This window comes from Anomaloglossus baeobatrachus, chromosome 2 (genome assembly GCF_048569485.1).
Source record: "Anomaloglossus baeobatrachus isolate aAnoBae1 chromosome 2, aAnoBae1.hap1, whole genome shotgun sequence".
Classification (NCBI taxonomy): Eukaryota; Metazoa; Chordata; class Amphibia; order Anura; family Aromobatidae; genus Anomaloglossus; species Anomaloglossus baeobatrachus.
The window spans coordinates 249602507-249615141 of NC_134354.1; the positions used below are offsets into that span (position 1 = coordinate 249602507).

At 45.9% G+C, this 12635-nt stretch overlaps 1 protein-coding gene across 1 annotated transcript in view; it reads left to right on the plus strand.

Annotated features, from left to right (window-relative positions):
• Positions 1–12119, plus strand: part of LOC142289779 (ADP-ribosylation factor-like protein 8A) — a 38606-nt gene extending 26487 nt beyond the window's left edge. The window contains exons 6-7 of the mRNA XM_075333709.1: positions 6441–6511; positions 11017–12119. Coding sequence (XP_075189824.1) covers positions 6441–6511; positions 11017–11066 — 121 coding nt within the window. The 3' untranslated portion in view covers positions 11067–12119. The remainder of the gene's footprint in view (positions 1–6440; positions 6512–11016) is intronic.
• The last annotated feature ends 516 nt before the right edge of the window (positions 12120–12635 follow it).

Genomic DNA, 12635 nt, shown 5'->3' on the forward strand with positions numbered 1-12635 from the left:
GTCCCTCCTTACAAGCGTCCGTTAGAACCCTGGGATCTGAACAGGGTGCTGATGGCTCTTCAGAAACCACCTTTCGAGCCAATGAAGGATATTTCTCTTTCACGCCTTTCGCAGAAAGTGGTCTTCCTAGTAGCAGTCACATCACTTCGGAGAGTGTCTGAGCTAGCAGCGCTGTCATGCAAAGCCCCTTTCCTGGTGTTTCACCAGGACAAGGTGGTTCTGCGTCCGTTTCCGGAATTTCTCCCTAAGGTGGTATCCCCCTTTCATCTCAATCAGGATATCTCCTTACCTTCTTTTTGTCCTCATCCAGTTCACCAATGTGAAAAGGATTTGCACTTGTTAGATCTGGTGAGAGCCCTCAGACTCTACATTTCTCGTACGGCGCCCCTGCGCCGCTCGGATGCACTCTTTGTCCTTGTCGCTGGCCAGCGTAAAGGGTCACAGGCTTCCAAATCAACCCTGGCTCGGTGGATCAAGGAACCAATTCTCGAAGCCTACCGTTCTTCTGGGCTTCCGGTTCCCTCGGGGCTGAAGGCCCATTCTACCAGAGCCGTGGGTGCGTCCTGGGCTCTGCGGCACCAGGCTACGGCTCAGCAGGTGTGTCAGGCGGCTATCTGGTCGAGCCTGCACACTTTCACGAAACACTATCAGGTGCATACCTATGCTTCGGCAGATGCCAGCCTAGGTAGGCGAGTCCTTCAGGCGGCGGTTGCCCACCTGTAGGAAGGGGCCGTTTTACGGCTCTATTACGAGGTATTATTTTACCCACCCAGGGACTGCTTTTGGACGTCCCAATTGTCTGGGTCTCCCAATGGAGCGACAAAGAAGAAGGGAATTTTGTTTACTTACCGTAAATTCCTTTTCTTCTAGCTCCAATTGGGAGACCCAGCACCCGCCCCTGTTCCCTTCGGGCTGTTGTTCTTTGTGTACACATGTTGTTCATGTTGAATGGTTTTCAGTTCTCCGAACTTCCTTCGGATTGAATTTACTTTAGACCAATTTATAAGTTTCCTCCTTCCTGCTTTTGCACCAAAACTGAGGAGCCCGTGATGCACGGGGGGGTGTATAGGCAGAAGGGGAGGGGCTTTACACTTTTAAGTGTAATACTTTGTGTGGCCTCCGGAGGCAGAAGCTATACACCCCAATTGTCTGGGTCTCCCAATTGGAGCTAGAAGAAAAGGAATTTACGGTAAGTAAACAAAATTCCCTTCTTTTCATTCTGTTTGACTGTTTAAACTTTATTTAGCAGTGTCTTTATGTTCAAAACGCATCTGTCTAAACGCAATGGAAAAGCATGTAAAAAGCACTAAAAATGCGGCTAAAACGCTCTCGTATTTACCGCAATTCTGTGCTCAAAAGCAACTTTGGCAAAAGTAATTTCTGCCAGAGGATGCGTTTAGAACTGCAACTAGGACGACGCAAAATGCGGACATAGCCTTAGGGCGGATATGCCGCTGATTTTCTTGCGGGATTTACTTGGAAACTGCATTGCACCAGCAATGTGGATGAGATGTTACCAAATCAATGCAAAAATTGAGCGGCAGTGCAGATTCTAAATCCACAGCCTGTCAGTTTATGCTGCGGTTATTTACCACTGAATTCATCCAAGATATTGGGCAAAATCCACAGCAAAACCCCTGTCAAGTAAAGTATGCATATTTTGCTGCGTATTCACACGTGATTCTTTTCTTTGTCGCTCTATTGGGAGACCCAGACAATTGGGTGTATAGGCTATGCCTCCGGAGGCCGCACAAAGTATTACACTTAAAAGTGTTAAGCCCCTCCCCTTCTGCCTATACACCCCCCGTGCTCCCACGGGCTCCTCAGTTTTTTGCTTTGTGCGAAGGAGGTCAGACACGCAATTGGTCAGGGTCTCAGCGGGGGGAATCCCTGGATGATGAAGCGGAGACAGCTGATCAGGATTCTGATCCTGAGGCCGCTCTCAATCTTGATACGCCTGACGGGGACGCCATAGTGAACGATCTTATAGCGTCTATCAATCAAAGATGCCACTCACAGGCAGATGGAGCTCTGGTTGAAATCCATCTATGAAGCTATCAGCGCTTCTTTTGCACCAGCATTTGCAGCCGTATGGGTGCTACAAGCTATCTCAGCAGGTCAAGCGCAAATTGACGCAGCCACACAGACGTCGGCATTTGCGTCTTACGCTATTAATGCTGTCCTGGACTCTGCGAGCCGTATGGCGGTTGCTTCCGCCAATTCGGTGGTACTCTGCAGGGCCTTGTGGCTACGGAACTGGAAGGCAGATTCTGCTTCCAAAAAAGCGTTTAACCAGTTTGCCAATTTCTGGCGACCGACTGTTTGGCGAACGTTTGGATGAAATCATCAAACAATACAAGGGAAAGGATACATCCTTACCCCAGCCCAAACCGAACATACCCCAACAGAGGATGGGGCAGTCGAGGTTTCGGTTCTTTCGGGGCGCGGGCAGGTCCCAATTCTCCTCGTCCAAAAGGCCTCTGAATATATCAAGGGCTCTCCGATTCATGGCGGTCTAAGTCAAAAAGACCACCGGAGGTGCCGCTACCAAAGCGGCTTCTTGATGGCTTTCGGTCTCCTCAATCCGCATCCTCGGTTGGTGGCAGGCTTTCCCGCCTTTGCGACTCCTGGCTGCCAAGGGTAAAAGACCGTTGGGCGAGAGACATTCTGTCTCACGGTTACAAGTTAGAGTTCGCCTCTCGTCCCCCGACTCGATTCTTCAGGTTATCCCCGCCTCCCGAGCGAGCCGAGGCTCTTCTGCAGGCGCTGGGCACCCTGAGGGCAGAAGGAGTGGTGGTCCCTGTTCCTCTTCAGCAACAGGGTCACGGGTTTTTCTCCAACCTGTTTGTGGTTACAAAGAAGGACGGGTCTTTCCGTCCTGTCCTGGACCCGTAACTGCTCAACAAACACGTATAGACCAGACGGTTCCGGATGGAAACCCTCCGCTCCGTCATCGACTCAATGTCCCCAGAAGATTTCCTTGCATCGATCGATATCAAAGATGCTTTTCTCCACGTACCGGTGGCTCCAGAGCACCAACGCTTCTTGCGCTTCACCATAGGAGACGAACACCTGCAGTTCGTGGCACTGCAGTTCGGCCTGGCTACAGCCCCACAGGTTTTCACCAAGGTCAGGGCTACAGTAGTTGCGGTCCTCCACTCTCAGGGTCACTCGGTGATCCCTTACTTGGACGATCTGCTGATCAAGGCACCCTCTCAAGAGGCATGCCAACACAGCCCCGACGCTTCTCTGGGGGCTCTCCAGAGTTTCGGGTGGATCATCAATTTTCCAAAGTCAAATCTGACACCAGCCCAATCGCTGACATATCTTGGCATGGAGTTTCATACCCTCTCAGCGATAGTGAAGCTTCCGCTGATCAACAAGCGTTCACTACAGAAAGGGGTGCAATCTCTCCTTCAAGGTCAAGCACACCCCTTGAAGGGCCTCATGCACTTCCTGGGGAAGATGGTGGCAGCAATGGAGGCAGTTCCTTTCGCGCAGTTTCACCTGCGTCCTCTTCATTGGGACATCCTACGCAAATAGGACAGGAAACCGACGTCCCTCGACAGGAACGTCTCCCTCTCTCAGGCAACCAAAGCTTCCCTTAGGGGGTGGCTTTCTTCCCACTTCATTATCGCATGGGAAATCCTTCCTACCCCCATCCTGGGAGGTGGTCACGACGGACGCGAGTCTGTCAGGGTGGGGAGCAGTCTTTCTCCACCACAGGGCTCAGGGTACGTGGACTCAGCAAGAGTCCTCGCTTCAGATCAATGTTCTGAAGATCAGGGCAGTGTATCTTGCCCTAAAAAGTGTTCCAGCAGTGGCTGGAAGGCAAGCAGATCCGAATTCAGTCGGACAACTCCACAGTGGTGGCTTACATCAACCACCAAGGCGGAACACGCAGTCGGCAAGCCTTCCAGGAAGTCCGGCGGATTTTGATGTGGGTGGAAGCCACGGCCTCCACCATCTCCGCAGTTCACATCCCGGGCGTCGAAAACTGGGAAGCAGACTTTCTCAGTCGCCAGGGCATGGACGCAGGGGAATGGTCTCTTCACCCGGGCGTGTTTCAGGAGATCTGTTGCCGCTGAGGGAGGCCGGACGTCGACCTAATGGCGTCCCGGCACAACAACAAGGTCACGGCATTCATGGCACGCTCTCACGATCACAGAGCTATGGCGGCAGACGCCTTAGTTCGGAATTGGTCGCAGTTTCAACTCCCTTATGTGTTTCCTCCGCTGGCACTGTTGCCCAGAGTGTTACGCACGATCAGGGCCGACTGCCGCCGCGCCATCCTCGTCACTCCAGACTGGCCGAGGAGGTCGTGGTACCCGGATCTGTGGCATCTCACGGTAGGCCAAACGTGGGCACTACCAGTCCGACCAGACTTGCTGTCTCAAGGGCCGTTTTTCCATTTGAATTCTGCGGCCCTCAACCTGACACTGTGGCCATTGAGTCCTAGATCTAGCGTCTTCAGGATTATCTCAAGAGGTCATTGCCACTATGAGACAGGTTAGGAAACCAACGTCCACCAAGATCTACCACAGGACGTGGAAAAATTTTCCTGTCGTGGTGCTCTGCTCGGGGTTTTTCTCCCTGGCCTTTTGCCTTGCCCATTTTTCTGTCCTTCCTTCAATCTGGACTGGAAAAGGGTTTGTCGCTCGGCTCCCTTAAGGGACAAGTCTCAGCGCTCTCTGTGTTTTTTCCAGTAGCGCCTAGCCAGACTTCCACAGGTACGCACGTTCCTGCAGGGGGTTGTCACATCGTTCATCCTTACAAGCGGCCGTTAGAACCCTGGGATCTGAACGGGGTGCTGACGGTTCTTCAGAAACCACCATTCGAGCCAATAAGGGATATTTCTTTCTCACGCCTTTCGCAGAAAGTGATTTTCCTAGTAGCAGTCACTTCACTTCGGAGAGTGTCTGAGCTAGCAATGTTGTCGTGCAAAGCCCCTTTCCTGGTGTTCACCAGGACAAGGTGGTTCTGCGTCCGGTTCTGGAATTTCTCCCAAGGGTGGTACCCCCCTTTCATCTCAATCAGGATATCTCCTTACCTTCTTTTTGTCATCATCCAGTTCACCAATGTGAAAAGGATTTGCACTGGTTAGATCTGGTGAGAGCACTCAGACTCTACATTTCTCGTACGGCGCCCCTGCGCCGCTCGGATGCACTCTTTGTCCTTGTCGCTGGCCAGCGTAAAGGGTCACAGGCTTCCAAATCAACCCTGGCCCGGTGGATCAAGGAACCAATTCTCGAAGCTTACCGGGCTGCCGGTTCCCTCAGGGCTCTAGGCCCATTCTACCAGAGCCGGGGGCGCGTCCTGGGCTTTGAGGCACCAGGCTACGGGTCAGCAGGTGTGTCAGGCGGCTACCTGGTCGAGCCTGCACACTTTCACGAAACACTATCAGGTGCATACCTATGCTTCGGCGGATGCCAGCCTAGGTAGATGAGTCCTTCAGGCGGCGGTTGCCCACCTGTAGGAAGAGGCCGTTTTATGGCTCTATTACGAGGTATTATTTTACCCACCCAGGGACTGCTTTTGGACATCCCAATTGTCTGGGTCTCCCAATAGAGCGACAAAGAAGAAGGGAATTTTGTTTACTTACCGTAAATTCCTTTTCTTCTAGCTCTAATTGGGAGACCCAGCACCCGCCCCTGTTTTTTTGTGTACACATGTTGTTCATGTTGTTTGGTTTCAGTTCTCCGATATTCCTTCGGATTGAATCTACTTTACACCAGTTTATAATCTTTTCCTCCTTCTTGCTTTTGCACCAAAACTGAGGAGCCCGTGGGAGCACGGGGGGTGTATAGGCAGAAGGGGAGGGGCTTAACACTTTTAAGTGTAATACTTTGTGCGGCCTCCGGAGGCATAGCCTATACACCCAATTGTCTGGGTCTCCCAATTAGAGCTAGAAGAAAAGGAATTTACGGTAAGTAAACAAAATTCCCTTCTTCCACTTTATGTGGACGTACCCTCACATATGACATATAACATATGACATATGGATGTACCCTCACCCTCACGTATCACATATGGTTATGGGATTTCTTTGTTGGCTATGTCACTGTGTAACAGTTTGTTATTCCCTGGATACTGGAATATTATCACATGTAAAGGAAGTGTGCATGAAGTATGGTATCTATTTGGTGCAGATCTCATGTACTTCAGTTCATAGGAGGCTTTGGCGCCACTTGCTCTGATGCGACGTGTATCCACTTCAAATTACTTGTTCTTGTCGGTTGAGCATCCATTCATGACCAGCTTTTCTTCACTCTCAATGTTGTATATTGTATGCTTTTCCCCATTACCCTCCACATCCTTTTTTCTGCCTTGGTTGAATTTCATGACCATGGTCAACCATCCCAGTAATGTGACCACACAGAACATGTTCTTCTTCACGGGCCTAGTCATGCTCCATTCATTCAGTTCTCTCTCCTCTTTAGGAATCTATCGGCCATCCAGGATCGGGAGATCTGCTGCTACTCAATTTCCTGCAAAGAAAAGGATAACATCGGTAGGTAACAAAGAGAACATGTGGTGTATGGCTAAAATGAGTTGATCTTGGAGACTCACATTTCAGGAAGACTTTACTTACTATGAGCATTTCATTTCGATATTACATATCCTGTCATTGGCAGGATGATCTCCTCGCAGGCACCTCCAGGTAATCTTGCAGGCTCACATCTCAGGGGTACATATGTGATATGGCTACCACCTGGGCTCCAAGTAGGATGTCCAGGAGAATACTTTTACAGATTACGCTTGTTATTCCCTAAAGATGCTTGTACACATAATGTGCTATATAGTAACTAGTGATGGGTGAGCACTAAGTGGATGAATGCTCATTACACGATTCGAGCTGGTCAGACACTCGGACAAGTTCTGCGTGAGTAATGAGCGTTATGAAAAGTCAATGATTGGCCTGCTCTGGTCTCTGCCCACATATAGCCAGCCATAAACAGAGCATTTCTGGTGGGATGGAGGGCGGGGTTGTTTTTTGTTTTTTTTTTGGAGGGGGGGGGGGGGGGCACTATTTGTTTGGTTTTCTTCAAAATAAGGACTAGTAGATCTTAACGTTAGGCCACCAGGCTTTCCTCCTCGTAGTTTTGTATTGCACTGTGCCCGTGATTGGTTAATTATACTGTATAGATGCACTACTATTAGCTGGTGTGGTCCACCCTGACTGCTGGACCAGTATGTAGAAAGCATGGCTGTGGAGTAAGTGCAACACCTAACTATGGCTGCCATCATTATTGCTTCAGGTTGCACTTCTCACCTAATGTGGGTTCGGCAAAATAGCATCCCCCACACTGAAAAAGTTTGTCATGTTGTATAAGGGTCATCACATACTGCAGTTCTATTCTATACACAGACTGTATTGGTGCACATTATTTCATGCTGCCACTAATACAGTCTCCTTATATCTGGCATACACAGATATTCAGTGGATATAAAAAGTCTGCACACCCCTGTTTAAATGTCAGGTTTTTGTCATTGACAAAGATCATACCAATTCAATTGAAAAACAAACTGAAATATTTTGGGCTGGAAATGCAAGAATATGGAACTGAAATTCTGTGGTTGTGTAAATATGCACGCCCTTAACTTTTTTTCAAATATCTTTTGAATTTATGACAGCGCTTAGTCTTTTTGGAAAAGGGGTCTATCAGTATCAGCATAGAACATCTAGAATTGGCAATCTTTGCCCACTCTTCCGGGCAGTAGCGCTCCAGACCTATCAGATTGTGAGGGAATTTACTGTATACAGTGCCCTCTTCAGATCACTTTCAGATTTTCAATTAAATTCAGGTAAGGGCTTTGGAAGGGCCATTCCGAAACTTTGATGTATTGTGGAAAAGCTTTGTTTTGTTGATTTGAAGGTATGCTTAGGGTCGTTGCCATGCTGAAAGGTGGAATTCATCTTCATCTTTTTAACACAGGCCTGAATGTTTTGTTGCAAAATTGACTGATATTTCGAACTGTTCATAATTTCCTCCACCATCATTTAATCCCCAGGTTCAGCTTCCAAAAAACATCTCCAAAGCAGAATGCTGCGTCCACCATGCTTCCCTGTGTGTATGGTGTTCGTTTGGTAATGTGCAATGTCGGCTTTGCGCCAAACACACCTTTTGGAATTATTCCCAAAAAGTTCAACCTCGGCCTCATTAGACCATAACACATTTTCCATGTGCTTTTGGTAGACTTGTATGTTTTGGTTAAACATAGCCAGGCTTGGATGTTTTTCTTTGTAAGAAAAGGCTTCCATCTTGCCACCCTACCCAATAGGTCAAATATATGAGGAATACAAGAGACTGTAGTCACTTGCGGTACACAACCAGTACTTGCCATACATTTCGGCAGCGTTTTTAATGTTGTAGACTTATTTGCAGCCTCCTGGACCAATTTTTTGCCTTTTCATCTATATTTCTTCAATTCGTTGATGGTAAGAAACTCAAAAGTGATATTTTTGGCCCCCTCAAAAATAATGTGGGAGAGTAGGTGGAAGAGAATGAGGGAAAAAGACAGTCTACTAAACAGTGCTTACACAATATTTACAAAAGAAAATAAAATGATAGATAACATGATCCATAACCATGCCATAAATTCTTAATTAAATGTCACCTGCTTAACCCAGTAGGAAGTACGGCGTCACCTCAAAAACACTAAAGTAGATAAATCACCAGGCTCAGACAGACCATTATTTCTAATATTCAAGGATTCTGTATAACAGGGTCTGTATGACAGGACTGGCACATAGCAGATGTGGTGCCAATATTCAAAAAGGGGACAAAATCTGAGCCTGGAAGTTATAGGCACTTCTAATGTGGGTAAAATCTTTGAGGGTTTTCTATGAGATTCTATCCTGGAGTACATCAATAAAAATAATCTCATGACCCAACGTCATCATGTGTGTGAGGGATCGGTCCTGTCAAGCAAATCTGACCATCTTCTATGAAGGGATGCATTAAAAAAAACACATGCTCCAGACTAGAACATAGTTTGTCCTCTATACAAGTCACTAGCGTGGCCACACTAACATACTGTGTACAATTTTGAGCTGCAGTGTATAAGAAGGACATAGCTGAATTAGAGTGAAGCAGAGGAGAGCAAACAAAGTTGCAGTAGCAAGATAGGTTATTAACCCCCTCATGACCTTGCGATTTTTTTTTTTTTTTTTTTTATTTTTGCGCTTTTGTTTTATCCTCCCAATCCAAGAGCCATATCTTTTTTTTTATTCTTCCGTCAATATAGCCATAATAAAGGCTTGTTTTTTGAAGGACAAGCTGTAATTGTGAGTAACACCATTGATTTTACCATATTGCAATTACACAATTGTTTTAGGGTTTTTATTTACCATGTTCTCTATATGGTAAAGCTGACTTTATATATTGTTAATCGGGATCAGTTTAAATGATGGCTCATGTGTACTGACTGCTATTTTACATGAGTTTAAATGGCTAATTCTGAACACAACCACATCCCCATTTATAAGAGGATGTTCACACTTATGAAACCACATTATTTTAGTTTGCTAATTGTTATTTTCCTCCTCAAAATGGTTTTAATTTAGTTTAATAACCACACATTGATTTTTTAAATTATTTATTTAAATAATTAAAAAAAAAAGCCTATGTGGTTCCTTTTATTTTGATACTCAGCCAAGATAAGCGCATGGCTGGGGGCTGCAGCCTGTAGTCGTAGGCTTTATCTGTGCTGGTATGATAATATGGGGGGACCCTATGCCAATTTTTTGTTTATTTTTATTGTACGTTATAGACCCACCGACCGGGTCTGTGATTGGACGCGTCAGACAAGCTGTCACTAAGCGTGGAGGCGCGTCTGACTGCAACCAATGACAGACGCCAATGGGAAAGCAGTGCATATGTATGAGCCTAATGAGTGGCTCCGGAATGGGCGGCCACGGGAGCAGTTATAGCCGCGGCGGAGGCTCAGTAAGTATGTAGCGCTGCTTGCTTTATTATTTTTTTTCTTTATTTTTCCTTTATTTTTTTTGTATTATTGGAGTGCCAGACCCGGATGATTAGCCGGAATTCCCTGAGCACCCGGATACTTTTGAAACTGTGCGGATCTGGACTTTCACAGTCCAGGTCCGCCCATCACTACTTTTTATGTCCATTGTACATGTAAGGTAACAGATCCAGAGGCTGGCTATACACATTAGATAAAATTTGCCAGCAGAATTTCATCAAGTTCCATGCGACAATCTATAGTGTTTATCAATAGAACATGTTTGATCCTTTTCTTCTGCAGGTGGAAAACAGCTGTACCCTATCCGTCTGTATCCGTTTGTACCCTATTAAAAGGAATTATCAGGTTTTTCCAATATAAACCAAAGCCACCACCTACAGCAAAGTACTGTAATGCGCATGCGCTGAGAGAGGACAAAGAAAAGCATAAATCATTCAGAAGTAAAGCTGGCGCATGCCCACTACAGTACATTTCCTCTACTCTTACTAGACCTACGCAGTAACAAGCTTGGGGGTATTGTGCGGATGACATGGGTCATGTCATCCACATGAAGCAGGGCATGAGAACAGTATTTGCGGGGAGAGATGAGGTGCTGAGCAAGACCAGTGACGCCCATCAAATTGGACCTCGCCGTATGAGGGAATTATTAAAGGTATTTTAAGGGACTTCTATACAGGTTGCTAGACTATTGTAAAAGAGGTTGAATAGGTTGTGGCCTTAGTTTATATTGGAAAAACCTTGTGACAGGTTCCCTTTAAGCTAAACATACAATCTCATCCGAGCATGCACTTTTTAAGTTTTATCTTACAGTTGTATGTTCTCCCTGTGTTTGCGTGGGCTTTCTCCAGGTTCTCCAAAGACATACTGATAGGGAATTTATACTGTGAACACCAATGAGGACACTGATGATGATGTATGTAAAGTGCTGTGGAATATGATGGCACTATGTAAGCTAGCACAATGAGTAAATAACATGCACATGATTATATATTTGTTACTATATATGTCTTTCTTATATGTTTCTTTCAGACATCACTCTACAGTGGCTTATTCAGCACTCCAAGTCCCGGAGGAGCTGAAAACACCAAATCCCTGGCTACCACTTTTAAATATCCTGGAGAATGTGTTCCTTCTAGGACTTACCACAAATACCGAGAAAAAGAAAAGGCGTCCAAGTCCTCAGAATTCTCTCTTTTTCCTTCTTATCTTTTTGGGTATTCTCTCTCCTTCTTCTCATTTCCTTCCGTCTCGATTTTAATGGTATTTTTACACTCTCCTCACTTCCATTGTAAGATATTGTCCACCTCCTCGCTCATTCAGCCATCTCTATGATACCCTTTTCTTGTTGTTGGAGTGTGTGTATATATCTATACCTGTGTACATGTATATAATTTCATTTTCTCTTGTTTTTATTTAAATGTATGAATTTAGTTATCTGCTGGTTGACTGATAACGTATCAACATTAATTTATATAGACCACCTTGTCAATATATATATATATGTATGTATGTATGAAATATCATATAGTTGTACGGAGACTGGTATGTCTAAACTAATGGTTTACAACAGAAATTATACCTAAAGGAAAAAAGGAACAGGCCATTTTCCATTCTATTTATAGAGACCTGCTACAGAAGACCAAGTACATAGGCAGTAATGGCCTGTGCTCGGCTCGACCCACTGTCGTCACCTGAAGACGTGACCACCATCATAAGGAGCAGAACAAAAAAGTGGATAAAACCGGTTGAATTTTTTTTTTCTGTGAACTTATTTTCTAAGATGACTCGGTATTACATTTCAAAGGGTTTCGGATGATTTTAATCCAGGTGCTCACCACCACCTGTTAGAAGAAAATGCATCTTTAATGAAGTACTTGTCTCATGTAGAAATACAGAAAAGCTGCATTCTATACGTATGAGTATTGGAAGTGCTGCTCATGTCTGAGACTACAGCAAATGTTTGTTAATAATAGATATTCAGAACAGTTTGCCATACCCTGGTCGGTGCCATCATTGGCACTGTTATACAGTACTAATTGCAAAGACTTTTTTTTTGTTTCTTGAGGTCTGTTTCTTGTGTATATTTTATTTTTTTGCTGTCTAATAAATTAATAACTTTGTCAACATTAAAATATTTCTGATTTACTGTGTTATTTCAGTTCCTCATACACATTAATGTCTGCCAAACTTTGGGTTTTCTAAGGTCTGTGGGAACCCCAGACAAAGAAGGATCCAGCATGGCCGAATTCGGACTGCTGATCCTTCTGTTCTCTCGGAGATAAGCTGCCACCTGAGATGTCTGGTGGTGGTGTGGCGCCCCTGACCTGGTCAGGCACCACTGAGTACTGCATCCATGCTGGGGCAGTACTTCCAGGTAATCCTAAGGCTGGAATAGGGTGTGTACGCACAGACACATAGCAACCAGGTCTCCCACACTTTGAGAGGGGACCCTTGGGTAGACTCAAGAGGGGGCTTGCCTCCACATCTCATCAAGGGGTGTAGTAGAGGGCCTGGGAGTTAAAGTTGCAGAGGCAGAAAGGAAAGTAGTGGAGCAAGCCAGTCTGGTAGTTGTGAGAGGCGGTTGCTAGGAGACGCAGACGCACGCTCACCCTAGTCAGACTCTGCACGTGGAGTAGCCTTTAGCGGGG